This window comes from Lissotriton vulgaris, chromosome 3_1 (genome assembly GCF_964263255.1).
Source record: "Lissotriton vulgaris chromosome 3_1, aLisVul1.2, whole genome shotgun sequence".
Lineage (NCBI taxonomy): Eukaryota > Metazoa > Chordata > Amphibia > Caudata > Salamandridae > Lissotriton > Lissotriton vulgaris.
Genome location: NC_141689.1, coordinates 1,841,907,846 through 1,841,923,131, shown reverse-complemented (window position 1 = coordinate 1,841,923,131; position 15,286 = coordinate 1,841,907,846). Strand labels below are relative to the sequence as shown.

The 15,286-nt window shown below is 46.6% G+C and overlaps 1 protein-coding gene across 1 annotated transcript in view; it reads left to right on the top strand.

Annotated features, from left to right (window-relative positions):
• GATB (glutamyl-tRNA amidotransferase subunit B) overlaps nucleotides 1-15,286 on the top strand; it is a 596,207-nt gene that overhangs the window by 473,599 nt on the left and 107,322 nt on the right. The window contains exon 10 of the mRNA XM_086962296.1: nucleotides 8,836-8,969. Within this exon, the coding sequence (XP_086818422.1) occupies nucleotides 8,836-8,969 (134 nt within the window). The remainder of the gene's footprint in view (nucleotides 1-8,835; nucleotides 8,970-15,286) is intronic.

Sequence of the window (15,286 nt, the reverse complement as noted above, 5' to 3'; positions counted from 1 at the left end):
TGTATATGAAGTAAGTTATTGAAGTTTGACTATCCACATTCAAAAAAACCAATTCTTGCCAATGTGCGTTGGAACCTCCTAGCACCAAGACGTTAACACCGTTTAAAAGTCACTACTGTAACTTTAACTACAGCCTGAGATTAACATACCGACGACTGCATCAGTAGGAAGGACGGATGCAGCATCTTTACTTTGGCCACTTGCATATGCTGTATCTTCTCACGCGCTACAAATACAGTGCACTGTAATTTCACTGTAGTCAGACATCACTCACTATTCAGTCATAAGTGATCGATTTAAAAATGGCATGTGCCTGATGTAAATGTTACATACAAATTTGCATTACCTCAACACTAAGTGATCATTCACTGAGCAATTCAACACCCCAATTGAATTTTCCCAAAGTTTGAAATGCAAACTTTTTTGGAGAAAATCGAAATATGTCAAAAATAGGAAACGGGTTAAGGAAAATTTAGAGGAAAGGGGTACAAGAAGAGAGGAGGGAAGAGTGAACGACAGGTGCACCTTGTTGAAATTAAAGTACAAAGTAACGTCGGTTCTTAAAGTAAGATTTATTCCGGTAGGAGAACAACTTAACATCCACTCGAGAGGAACCAGCCAGGCACGACCGATCACCTAGTCGCCCAACGTAACTCTCCCTCGCCCCCACATTCCTATGACATACCACAGTTCTAAACTTAACAATTGTAACAGTGACCTAGTATGGAATACCACTCACCTGAAGTGCCTGTGTAAGAAAAATTAATTGAGAAAAAAGTACAAAACATAAAACAATAAGATTTTGAGGAACAGAGTGAAAAAAAACACAAAACCGAAGGGAAGTGCAGGAGGACAAAAAAGCAGCATGAGTTAACCTGTAAGGAAAAAATAAAAACAAAAAAGGTGAAAGACACAGGTTATTAGAGAATGAACAAGAACAACAAAAAAAGAAGTAAATGTTGAGAAGTAGAAAATTATAGTTAGCAGCGGCAGCTGGTCTATTAAAGGGGAGGAGCACCGCCCACCTCTGCCACCACCAGTAAATAAAAGGGTAATAAAAATTGTTTTAAACTCATTTTATTTTAATCTCCTGGATCCACCCAAGGACTCTGACGAGACTTGGGGGGCCCAGGGGATGACACTACTGGTGAGGAAGTGGAGGGCACTTCCTTCTCTGCGTTTCAGGCTGGCCAAAACCCTCATGCGCAGTGAATCACTCAACAGCCTTACTGCGTTGCTAGGGCTGGAGAGAGCAGGAACAGGCTCTCAGTCTGCCTGGGAGCGCAAGTTGTAGACGCTCAAGCCAATCCTGAATCATGCGAGAGCAGCTTCAGGAATGGCCGCAGGGCATGCAGGGAGCCTGTGCCTAGAACCAGGAAGAGCCCAGGCGTGGGAGACGGCAGCGTTATGATAAGTTTATTTATTTATTTTTTGTTGTACCCAAACCCTCCCTTTCACCCTCCTACCTCCTTCGCCCCCCCCAATTTTGACAGGGGATGGGCCGCTATTGCTAGTTTGTACTGTGTTAGATTTGGGGGTCTCTAGTTGGCACAGGTAGGTACTTGTGACAAATAGGGACCCTCTCCTCTAGTCAGGACAAGGGGATTACACTCCTAAAATAACCCCTGCTCACCCTCTAGGCTGCGTGGCGTGAGCAGTCAAGGCTTATTTCTGAGGCGTTGTAAGTTAAGCAGTTGTGACCACATACAGTAACACAGTGACAACACTACAAATGGACACCACACCGGTTTTATATCGAAAATAAGTAGACTTTATATAAAGTTACCACAAGACCATGAACGACAAAAATACACACTATGATTACTTTAAGATGGTAGATTAAGCTTAGTTCAGTTCAGTTCTTAGATGCGACACTCTGCGTCAATGTACCTTACGTTGCGTTTCCACGACAAGCAATGTCGCAGCAATGGGAAATGCGGCAAAGTTTTGAATATCCAGCCAAATACTTGCTTTTATAAACAAAAATGTATTTCTACACACCCCAAGCAAAAAACACACTAAATAACAACACACTCTTGTTAAGGTCTGTATTCTTGTACGGTCCCCACAGGCACCAGTGTCCCAGTCTTCTAACTACTGACTGGGTTATTCCACATTCACTTGAGGCAACATCCAGGCTAAGCCCCTACTAGAAAATTTGAGTCTTAGAGGTGCCATGGAGGCTCGTTAAAGTAAAAGTTTTCCAGCAGGACGACTGTGGAGTCAGGACAGTTGCCCCACCCAGTGGGCTCTGTGACTTGAAGTTCAGTCTTACTCGGTACGACTGAAGACTAGACGGAGAGCCGAGGAGTGTTAAGCAGATGAGGTTGATGGTGGCAAGGGCTGGGAGAAGCAGCAGTCTCTTTGTGACCGGGAAAATTTCTGGACCTCCGTGGTGCTCCTATTTTGTTGCAGTAAGTACTCTTGAGTGCAAATGGCAGCCTTCGGGTGCTCCTGATGTTTCAAAGACAACGTTGCAGCTCTGCGCTCAGAGTTTGCACTTGATTCATGGGTCATGGCCCACTTCTCCTTCCAGAGCCCCCAAGTGGCATCCAGGGGTTGCTTACTGTGCTCTCATGGTGATATCCCTCTACGAGTCACACACTGCTCAGGGCAACAGCCCTCAAAATTCACCACAGCCCACATCTAGTATATGGGGGTTGCAAACAGCTCAGGCGCCGGCCTTCTTTAGGTCACAATGCTGCACCAGGGTGAGGGCCTTTAACCTTCACCAGAGCCCGCATCTCACATATGGAGGTCATAAACAATGCCCATGGGTGGATGTCACGATCAATGTGATGGTCCCGGTGTGGACCTGCATCTCACTCTTTGTTTCCAGGATCCACTCCGCAGGATCCCCACTGGACCTTGCTTTCTCCAGCCAATCTCCCATTCCTCACAGGGCCCTCCTGTCTTGGATCAGGCAGAATCTGGTGCTCCAGGGCTATTGGTCTTGATTCACCTTCAGTGATGTCCCCTCACCCAACAGGGAGACTGGATAACCGTTAGACCCCAGTCCTGGTTGAAGCAGGCATACCTCGTGCTTAGCTTCTCCATGCTGACTTACTGCTTCAATTTGACAGTTTGGGAGTCTCAAGCTCCCCCTTTTTTAATCCATTTTCAGACATAAATATGATTTAGTGTGTTTGTTTTTGAAGATGGTGCTCTGGGGGTTGCCCACTTTGAAGTGTCAATTCCTCTGTTGTGCTCTTCCTCCAGAGAGCACTCTGCCACAGCCAGAGTGTCTCCAAATCGCCTTAAATATAGGCAGGGTAAGTTACTCAAGGTTCAATTCTAGATGTCATCCTCAATGATGTTACCTTCAACAGGTTATCAAAGACCAGCAGCCCTACTCTATATCATTCCCTTATCAGCCCATCTACTTCCTGAGATGTGTCCAGGCCCCATTCGATTAGTGACCTCTCGTAGAATCAAATCACCCTTTTGAAGTGCACAAAACACCTGGTTTTTCCTTCCTCCTGTGTGTGTTCTACCAGCTCTCAGGAATGCATCAATCCACAATTCTATCTGGGGGAATACTCTACCTTCACATGATGCTCTAACAAGACCTGGGTTTCCTAAATTGGAACCTAGAGACTTCCATATATTGTTCTCTTAACAAGCACACATTCATCGCTGTGCACACATGCAAATAATTGTGTGTGGACTTCCATGTACAGTATCACTTCATAGGTACATATACATCCCAGCACGTACACGTACCAATGCACACTGTCTGGCACTGTATACAACCCAATGCAAGCCAAGAGTGAATTAAGAACGCCGGAGCACAACTTTACCGAAGAGGATCAGGAGGCACCACTTCAGTGGCACAGGAAAAAAGGCCAGTTCACTCTTCTGATCACTAAAACTTAAAGCACAGAATGCTGCCCCCAACACACTTGTACTACTTTACTCCCGGTGAAGGCAGTAGCCTTCCACTCATCTGATAGAGACTTCTAGCCAGAGTATCCTTACGTTAGAATAATCTCTATGCGCAAACAGGATCCAGACATTTCGTAAGCAGCACCATTGTGCGCTTCTTGGTGGCATCGTTCGGCTCCTCCTGACATCGGCGGCTTCGTTCGTGCCGGAAGTGACGTGCACAGTGCCTATATAAGCACCACCCTGGCACACTGCTGTCAGTTCTTTTCTTTTCGTGCCAGTCAGAGCATATCTAGAAAAGAGCTACCCCCAGTCTTTTTTACTGACTCTTTTTCAACTTTTTGTCTGCACAATTTTTGAGACTTTTTCTCCTGTTGTGGCAAGGATGTCCACAGGAAGGCTGGTTTAAAGCTCTTCTACAAATGTTGGTGACTGTCCTACACTTCATTTATCTTTGGTGCCTCAAGCACAATCATGACATCAAGACCAGCGTTTGTTGAGGCGACGTGCACCTAAGGCCTTTATGTAGAGTTCCCTCAAGCTCCTTCCTGCTCAGTGTGCGATGCCGCGACCGTCTTGATCCCGGTTTAGAGGAAGGTCCGGAGCCACACCATGCGCTTGTCCTCACAGTTGAAGTCGTCCGGAGTTCGGGTAAGTCCCACAACCTGAAGAAGAGCAAGAATTCACAGAGGTCTTTGACTTCGCTTGTTCATTGAAGTCCTTTAACGAGAGGAGGGAATATTGCATTCGATGTCTGGTGCCGCGGTTGAGCCTTCGCCTGGGCTGTCTCTGCGCCTCGCAGAGTTTCCAAGAGCCAGAGCGACCCCTGCCCACCTTCATGAATTTTATGAAGATATGCACGTCATATTTGTGTGTTCCATCCCTGCTGGCGTGCTTTCAGGTCCGCCATCTCGGGAGGAGTCCCTACTGGTCTTCTGCCAACAGGTTCGCCCTTGGCACCAGTCATGCCCTTTGGATCCATGGATGGATCCGGAGCAGCGCTGGTCAAACCACTTAGGCGTTCCCCGGGGCCTACTCCATTTTCGATGTCCTTGGGTGCCTCCGACACCCACCGGCGCCGCAGTTCCCATACTTATCCCCAACTCCGATATGGCAACAGTGTCGGACGAATCTAACTCCGGTGACTACTAAGACCACCTGGCTGAAGTGTGTGCCCTATCCCTATGGGCTAGGATTTGAGGATGATTGGAAGGGGCCACTGGGCCCTGATGAATAACAACCACAAGATACCCTGTTTTGAGGATCTGTTGGATGCCAGGTGACTGGATACCTCCACAGATACGGGGCTGCGGAGGAGGGAGCCTCATTCACTACGGTGGTGAGAAGGGCAGCTGAGGTCCTGGACCTTCGCTGTCCACTGTGGCTGTCAAGACAAAAGTCTTGACGGAGGTGCTTCAGCCAGGAGTCATCCCATCCGAACCACTTCTCCCGTTTCACCAAACCCTCACAGACGTCCTACTCGGGGCCCGGTCAAAGCCCTGCACAAGAGCTCCTGTGAATAAGTCAGTTGCCTGCAGCCATCGCCCTGCCTCAGGGGACCCCTGTTTTCCCATAACACACCCCACAGCGAAGAGCTTGGTGGAGTCCAATCCTCTACTTCCAACATAAACCCTGTTGCATTCCCTACCACCTACCCAGGCAGGGAATTCAAGAGGCTGGGTACCTAGGAGAAGAAGAGGTTCTCTTACGCCAGTCTGGCACTGCAGAGGGTGAACACTGCGTACCTTTTGGGCCTATACTCCCACTCTCTCTGGGATTCGTTGCACAAGTGCTGCATTTGGCCTCATGGACATGCTCTTTGATGGCTCCCGTCTCTACGAAGACAAAGCAGATTCTGCGTTGGAGCCCTTTAAGGACAGCAGAACCATGGCCAGGTCCTTCGGACTTTCCATGTCCCCTCGCCAACCACTGTCCACCTTCTGCTCCTTTTGTGGCTACGGAATGGGCTTCCAGCCTCGTCTCCAACCACCTAGCCACCATGGCCAGCAGCTTTCTCAGTCTGCATGGCGAGGGCACTACAAACACAGGCCTCGTGGGTGAGGTAGCCAGAGGTGGGGCCAACATGGTCCAGATCACGGAGGGCACTGCAAAAGATCTCCTGTGATGGTTGGCGAACCATGTTGGGATCAGAGGCAGACCCCTCCCTTCCTCAACAAGATCTGTTATCTGTTAAGAAGTGATGCGTGACAGACACATTACCCCTGGGCATGGGCAGCCATCTGGGACAAGTGGAGATCAGAGGACTCTGGTCCCCAACAGAATCCGGACCCCACATCAACCTGTCGGACCTCCGAGTGATGCGTTTGGCATTGAAAGCTTTTCTACCCTCCATCAAAGGGAGGCTAGTGCATGTGTGGGTGGGGCGGGGCTGTGGACCCTCTGACATGAGGCCCTACACCTCTGGACACGGTTGGAGTGCCAGGGCATTTCCCTAGTGGTTCAATGCCTAGCGGGCTCTCTGAACATCATAGTTGACGAACTCAGCGGAAGATGTCCAGTGGATCACAAAGGGCATCTCCAAGGAGGCGTTGCAAGGTCTCTTTCAGCAGTGGGGAGAACCTTGAATAAATCTGTTCACCGCTTCTGAGAAAGCACAATGTCATCACTTCTGCGGGCTGGAGTTTCCAAGGCAGCTCTATCTTGGACACACTTTTTGTCTCAAGTGGAGCACCAGCCTCCCGTACGCCTTTCTGCTAATACTACTCATGCTCAGAGTTCTCAAGAAGATCAGAATGACCGGGCTCAAGTCGTGCTTGTGGCTCTGGACTGGGCTTGGAGAGTCTAGTATCCCAAGATATTGAACAAGTTCATCAGTCCTCCGATCAGGCTACCCCTTTCGGAGCAGCAAGGGAGGGTTTTCCACCCGAACCTGTCAACGCTCCACCTTGATGCATGGAGATTGAGCAGTGACACTTGGCAGATTCTGGCCTTCCACTCGAAGTCTGTAATCAATCCATCAAGACAGTATACGCCGGCCATTGGAGCAAGTTTGTAATGGTGTACAGACAAACAGGTTACCCTTTATCTGCTCTCCTTTTCCAAGTTTTTTTGTTTTGTTCTTACCCTGGCACAGCAGGGCTCTGCATTGGGCATGTGGAAGGTTTTTTTTAATCTGATATCTCAGCTTTTCTACAGCCGCCAGATCAGCTCTCCTTTTTCAAGTCCCATATTGTAAATAGGTTCCTTAAAAGTCTTTAGCATGTTTCCTTCAGCTCCCTTCGTTATGCCCCAATGGGACCTCAATTTGGTTATTACTTTTCCTATGCGCACTCCCTTTGAGCTTCTTCATAACCTCCCACTTAGGCTCCTCACTATTGAGACAGACTTTCTGGTGACAATTACATCTGCCTAGAGAATCAGGGAGCTGCAGGCGCTGTCATCTCAGCATCCGATTATTTATTTTTACCCAGACAAACTGAGCATCCTTCTTGCCGAAGGTAGTAACCCTGTTGCACATAGGCCAGTCCATCACCTTGCCTAACTTTTACACTATGCCTCATTCCTCTAAGAAGCAACACTTCATTGGCTGGACCCAAACAGAGCGTTGTCATTCTACCTTGACCCCACAGCACCATTCCGTGTGGGCAATCAACTCTTCCTTGGGCATGTTGGAGCCAGGAAAGGGGAGTTTGTGCAGAAAGAAGCCATCTCTCAATGGATCGTGCTCTGCATTAAGATCTGCTATGTATTATCTAAGAAGCAACCCCCGGATGGCTTGTATGCTCATTCCACAAGAGCAAAGGCTAACTCCACTGTGTTACACACGGAGGTCCAGTCCTGGACATCTGTCAGGCTGCCACATGGGCTTCGCTGCACAAGTTCACCAAGCCCTACTGCCTGGACGGCCGGGTCCGTCAGGGTGGACACTTTACCTTTGTGGTCCTGCGCCTATTTCTAGTCTAAATCGGGGTAGCAGACCCTCCTCCGGCGGAGGTATTGCTCGGGTATTTATTTTAAGGTAAGGAATCTGTGGCTAGAAGTCTCCATCAGATGAACAAGTTACCGAAGGCAAGTAACTTGTACTTCAGTGTAGCCCTTTGGGCGCCCATCCCATACTTAACAAGACTGCAGTACTGGAGACAGTCCTAGGTCATAGAGCACATGCATGATCCGTGTTCACATATTACCAGAAATTGTTACTAAGGATCGAGGTATAACTATTAGCTGGGGCATTTAGAGCAAGGGTACACATCCATTACCATGCGAGGAACTTACTATCCTAACACCCCAATTGAAGCTAAAGAGGTGGAACATGTTGACTGTGTCATGGGAAAGCTTTCTGCAGAAGATTGGCCAGAGGTAGGGACATTGTTCACATTTTACTTTATTCATAGAACAGTTTGCCATTTGCAATAAAACAATTCCATTAATATTAAGAAACTTGTATAATGCAAACTATGCAAGTACAAAGTAAATCATGTACCTCTCTGGCTTGATTGACATATATTAAATCTGGGTCGCTTGTCGCCTACCCAGTCCTAAAACACGCAGTAGCCACGTTTGTATTGCTCCCTGTGAGGTAGTTAGGATGATTATTAAATTCAAACTGATCTACTGTTGCTCTACGGCTGTCATGACAACGTCTTTTATGCTTATGCAAATCACGGGTGCTGCAGCTTAGCAAGGCAAATGTGTATTTATGTTTGCCCATGAATCCTTTCTTTTGTATTCTTATTCAATTGGTAAACAGTCGGTAGGCCACAGGCAGTGAAAGATGTAATCTGCTTATAATATTGCTCGCAGGGAAGGGAGCATGTTTCCTTATCAGCTCACATAGGCGACTGGAAGCTGTCCTAGCCCGGTGGAGGCTGTAGGTGTGACGTGCTGCGGGGACTGCAGATGAACTGGCCTGTGTGATACAATGTCAGTGGCCCATTGTTGGTGGCTTTCACTGGCGCGCTGAATTATTTATGGCTGGTCTCTCAACAGAATGAAGATGGATTGACGCAGTTCTTCGAGAGCGTTGTGAAGGTCACCCAGGTGGAGCCAAAGAAAGTGGTCGGGTGGCTAATAAACGACCTGCTCGGCCACTTAAAGCTACAGAACCGCACAGTGAAGGACAGGTAGGTCTGCGTTAATGCTGTCTGCTTGTCTAATTGCAGCACGTCATCTGTCTAGTCTGAATGTTGAGTATTTCTGAGCCTGTTTTAAACAAGCATTGGCAGAGCAAATAGGTCTCTCTCAGGCTGTGCACTGTGGCTGAAAGTTAGTATGTAGCGCTTTTTTTGCTTGCTAAATGGAGGACTGGGATTGAGGTGAAAACATGGAGAGAACCTGTGTGGGAGAGGCAACATGGACAACAAAGTGTGAAGGGAAAAAAGCACTATGACACGACCAGCACTGGTCGTGTTCACTGCTTTTATTTTGTTATGGCTGGCAGTGGGGTGGGGGGTAGACTTTAACAACAGAGAGAGGCCGGTTGGCAGCAACAACATGGAAAACACGGACCGGGGGCGGGGGGGGCATGTGGGAGCAGCAAAACAGACCACATAAGCAGGGACGGTAGGACAATATGGACAGCGAAGGGATGGCAGGTGGAGAGGGAACACAATGGAAAGCGGTGGGTCAGCTTGCAGGGGAACAAGCAGGTGTGGGTGAAGTTCACAAGCGAGACAGCTGAAAAACATGCATTCTGGTAGAGTGCTTAAACAAAGAGAAAAAAGTAACTGCGAAAGGATGCAAGAAATGCGTCCATGCTCCAGGGGAGGGACTAAGAGGTAAGCATCCTACGGCAAGTGACTAATAAAAAGCAAGCAAATGAGATTGTCAATGAAGCCAACTAATGGTAGGCAATAAGTGGCCACTGTTGGAAAACAATGTCTTGCATGCGCTGTTATAGTCCAGACCTAAAAATGTACACTTTAGCTATTTTAATCTTTGCTTCCCTCCGACTTCTTTTGTCTATTCAAAAGTATAAAATACACATATAGCGCAAACATGTGTATGTTGTTAAGGGTATGAGAATAATTTTTCAGCGATGTCAACAGACCCAGGAAGCCATCTCTTTAGCTGCTGCTTATACCTTCTAGATAGAAGCACTACATTCCACTTTGTCTCACCCACTGACTTATTTTAATGTTTAGCCACTTGAAAAAGCCTTCATCTGGTTTGGATTCCTTTAAGTGTGGCAGTCAGGAACTTGTTTGGGATCAGAGGTAAAGTCTAGTGGCAGGCCCCTGCCCAACTTCTCGCAATGTGAACATGTTGACTGTTGAACACATCCCCCTTGCAGGTAGGCAGGGTGAATAGACAGGAAAGAGCTAACAAAACACATTGCCAGTTCTGGGGGTCCATTTAGAGTTGGGAGATAATTGAAAATCATCACATTTCTAGGAGAATTGTCTTCTCTGGAGGATAAACCAGCCTGTTATCTATCCGATTGAGGGAATTCTACTGGCAGAAATTCCTCTGAATTTAGAACTCACCTCTGAATCAGGACATTTCTTATGAGAGGACATATTATACAAGTGCCCCTGGAGAGCTTTGGTATTACAGAAGTGGCTGCAGATGCTTGTGCGTCCCCTTCTGTAATTCTGATAGTGCTGGCGCTATCTTCTGAGGACGTCCCCTCATTTGCATGGGGCGAGCCCCATGCAAATGTGTGAATTCCTTTGCCTCTGTGCCCACACGGTACTACAGACGAGAGTGCAGAGGCAAAGAAGCTCTCACAAGGCTCACTGATAGTGTGTCACCTAGTGCACCATCTGATGACAGCCCTCTGTAGGGGTGAAAGGGAGTTACATGGTCCCCCCCAGATATCCCCTTGCAGGGGGGTGCAGTCACTCTCTGCTCCCGCTTGTAAGGGGATCTCAAATCCCCTTTAAAAGTGCAGGCGGGTTGCTGCCTGCACTGTGAAAACACGGAGCAGCTTCAAAGCAGCCGCTCTGTATTTTGCATGAATGCGCTGCCCCCGGGACAGCGGTAATACGCAGCTACCCTGAGGGCAGCACATTCATCATAATACAGCGCATTTTCCTTCATTATGCCGGGCTCACCTTTTAAAAGGTGCACCTAACACAATGAAGGAAAGTGCACCGCATGTGTAATACAGCCCCAGGTGTGTCTCTTGATTGTACCATAGACATTCTTCAAGATTTGAGATGTATCTTTGTTAATTTCCAGTCCAACCTGATCTTGTTCAATAGTTAATATTTCTATAGACAGAGCAACAGTATAAATAGTAAGCATATTTTGTGAAGTATATATGTATGTTACCATTCTATGAACTCTGCAGTTAGTCAACTGTAGCAGACCTGTGATCTTCCTCATTTGCAGGGTCTAATCATCATTTTACCCTACTTTTTTAGTTATGGAAAACCAATTTTCTACTCGGACCGTTGAGCATATATCATTAGAACTTTGAAGGTGATCCACCATTTTTGTATCAGAGTATACTCACAGAAACCTTGAAAGATTGAGAACATTTTGTAAGGGGATTGTTATTATCTTTATCTGAAATGCAAAAAAGGACAATCCAGGAAAATGTTTACAAATTCAGCTGAAGATGCTCAATGTGCGTTTTAAACAGCTAGATGTGTTAATTTATTTATACTTAGGGCTTTATTTATATCTCGGCGGGTGTAATACACCCTCACAAACCTGACGGGTATACCGACCGCCGTATTACAATCTCCATAGGATATAATAGGATCGTAATACGGCGTATGGAATATCCGTCTCTTTTTCGACAGAGTATTTCCCTCCACCAAGATCTAAATCAGGCCCTTAGTATTAGGAAGTTTGTAGTCTTACAGATACTTGAGAGGTAGCTGTAATGAGAACATTTATGGTGGTGTTCTGTAGGAGGACCACAATCAGACATTCCTGTTTACAGATCATGCAGGCTGAGGTCAATGACAAACAAGTTTGAAAAGTTCCTTTTTCAGATACATTCTGATGTGTGCTTAATTTGGTTCACACCAGGTTAGTGGTGGTGCAATGCAACAGTGATTTTTGCCCCCTCCCCAGGGCTACCTCCTCCATGAATTCACTTACTACCATTCTTCAACTGTGCCCCATATCTCTCCAAAGCCCCTCTGCTGTATGTATTTCATTTGTTTTAACGCGCTGCTCATACCTGTGTAGGTGTCGGAGAACTTTTCATCACACACATAATACAGAGACAATGAACTTCGAGAGTGCGAGTTCCCAAAGATTCTGCGATTCCAATTGCGAATTCGCAAAATGATCGCAAACCAAATGCATGAAATATCGCAAATAGAGAAAATCCTCAAAATCGCTATTTATGAGGCGCAAATTAAGGAGAACCCAAACCAGGTGGTAACCATGAAGTAAAAAAAATTCCCAACGAGCCACAGGTGCGGGGCTGACCAAACACACTTAAGGAGGTACAGTAGGAGCATGAGGACAATCACAATGCCAGAACTCTACATGGTGGTTAGGCGGCAAAGGCTCCAGGCTGCAGCAAGGAACAGACGCAGGATCCAGGAGCGAAGTTTCCACCAGCGGGTCACACTACTTGGCCAAACGGAGGAGGAAATATACTCAAGTACCGGCTGAATGGGGCAATGATTACAAAGCTCATCCGGGACCTTGACCCCCTGGTGCAGCACCCAACGAGGAGGACCAATGCCGTGCCCACCCATGTCCAGCCTGCACCTCCTTGCTTCCGGAAGCTTCCAGGGGATAGTTTCCGTTGTAGGGGGCATCTCCCAGAGCACCATGTCCCGCTGCCTGAGGAGTTTCCTGGATGCCATGTTGACCCGCCTACACCATTACTTAAATTCCCAACCACCCAACAGGACTTGAATCAGTCAGTCAGTCAGTCAAACATCTTTATTTCGGTTAATTAAAACCATAAAAGCAATATAAAAACCATACAGCATACAAGAATAAAATTGCAATTAAACAAATATACGCCTGATTACAGTTCCTATACTCAAAAAGTTTAAAAAGAACAGTTTAAAAAATTAGATACAGAGGATGGATACTAGATAGCCTAGAATCAATAAGGCAGCAATTCCCAATATACTTGACCCATGTCCCCAAGACATTATTAGCAAGATATCAGTTTTAGGGATTATTTGTATGGGAAAGTCTTATTTTATTTAGACGAGCTGCAGCAACCAAAAAACTGGCTACAGCATATGTGACCTGCACAGAGTTAAGCATTTGTAGGTGTAGAAGTGCAGGCCGTACCTGAACAAAGTTTAGTTCTTTCAAAATTGGAAACAAGAATTTTTTACGGGCCACCAAATAATGTTCGCAAAACATCACTAAGTGAAGCGTATCCTGTGTAGAAAAGCTATCACAGGTACAGGGTGGGATATTTTCTGGAGTCCCCCACTTTGTATAGGTTCCAAGCACGAGATGAATGAGGTTAAACCTAAACCTTAATAAAAGAAAACGATGATATGGTTTGGTTACAAACTTCAAATACGGTTCCATAGCTAAAGTGGTAGAAAGCCGGTATATTGACCTCACCAGTGGTTTACCCAGTTCAACCTCTTCCCTCTCTAACTCCAACATATTTCGAAAATGCGACTTGACCCACCCTACATCCTCTTTCGTGAGGCCCTGTGATGCGGAATACATATCCGGGCGCCCTAGCCTCGCGCATGCCGCTCTAACATATGCCAGCCAGGGTATACTGTCCGCTTTATCCAGGGCCATACAGTCTTTGAGTATGCGGTGATTCAACGTGATCTCCTCGTTTGTCCAGGTTTTAATCCAGCATACCAGCGGGGACATTTTTAGGAGGTCCGTGATGTAGCCCAAGCCCACTTCACTATGAATTGAAAATGTGGGAGATGACTTTGGGAGTGACAACAGAGCTCGTATAAAATTGTTCTCTATGATTTGGATACCTGGGGATGAGACATAACCCCAAATATCAGCCCCGTAGGATGCAATTGCTACACATTTGGATTTGTAAATACGAGTCATGGCTTCCATGAGTCTCAAACCCAGTTTTTTGGAAAAATTCATTAGGGCTGTAGTAGACCTAGTGACTCCATTTACCTTCAGTTTCAACTGGGGACCCCAAGTTCCTCTTTCGTCGAAGGTGACGCCTAAATAACAAAAGAAAGGTACCCTTGAAATAGGTGTTTCGTTGCAACTAACGGTTTTGAGCTTCATGTATTTCTTGCGTGAACCGGTTACCATGACATGAGATTTTGCTGTGTTAATCTTTAGATCCAAGGCTTCCATAAAAGATCCGAAATGATCTAACAACCTTTGTAGGCCTGTGCCAGTGCGAGCTATGAGGACGGCATCATCCGCATAAAGGAGGACCGGTATAGGTGACCCTCCCATGCGGGGCACGTCCAAAGTAGCTAGATTCAGGGATTTACCAAGGGCGTTGATGTATAGTGTGAATAGGAGAGGGGCCAGGATGCAACCTTGTCTGACCCCTCTCCCTGATCCAAATTTCTCAGTACACCTACCTTCCCTTGTTACCCTTACAGAGGCGGACAGATTCTGGTGGAGATCGTGCAGAAAATTAACCAAAGTAGTGTCCAAGCCCAAGTCCCGCAAAGTAATCCAAAGTTTTGAGCGATTAACCAAATCAAAAGCGGAGGATAAGTCCATGAAACCTAAATATAAAAGCCCCTCGTTCACCACGGTGTATTTACTAATAATAAGGTGCAGGTTTAGGCATTGGTCCATGGTCCCCCTATGTGCTCGAAAACCATACTGCAGGTCAGAGAGAACCCCACTCTCCTCAAGCCAGTCCCCAAGTCTTGCTAAAATGACTCTGCCCAAGATCTTAACAGCAGAGTCCAGCAAGGAGATCGGCCTGTAGCAGGCAGGATCCCCCCTGTTTCCCTTCTTGAAGATGGGGACAATAATGGAGGTGGACCAGGAGGATGGAAAGCCAGCCGAGGGTATCGCATTAAAGACATTTGTTAAAATTTTAGACCAAAATAGCGGATACTGAATGTAAAGATCGGCTGGGACCCCATCAGGTCCAGGGGCCTTACGTTACTAGTGTTTTTAATCGCCCTTCCCACCTCAGGGATGTTAAATTCCATCTTCATGTTATTTGGGGAAGGGGCACTAGTTGGAGAAATACAAGCCGTGGTTTCATAGATTTGTTTGAAATGGCGCAACCATTTGTCGTCTTCGATCACACAATCCATATCTGTTTTCCCATCCTCTTTAAAGAAAGGCTGATTAACTATGGCCCAAAATTTTTTGCTGTCTCTCAAAACGTCTGTGGCTAATAAACTGTCCCAAGCTTCCTCCTTGATTTGCATCTTACGCTTGGCTAGTGCAAGTTTGTATTCCTTTCGGAGGTTTGCCACTAGTGTCCTGTCTCTGGGACTCAGTTTGAGTGCTTTCAACAGGGCACTATGCTTTTGAGAGCAATCCTTGTTGAACAATTTATGAATGTTCTTAATGCCTTGCGCACCAATCC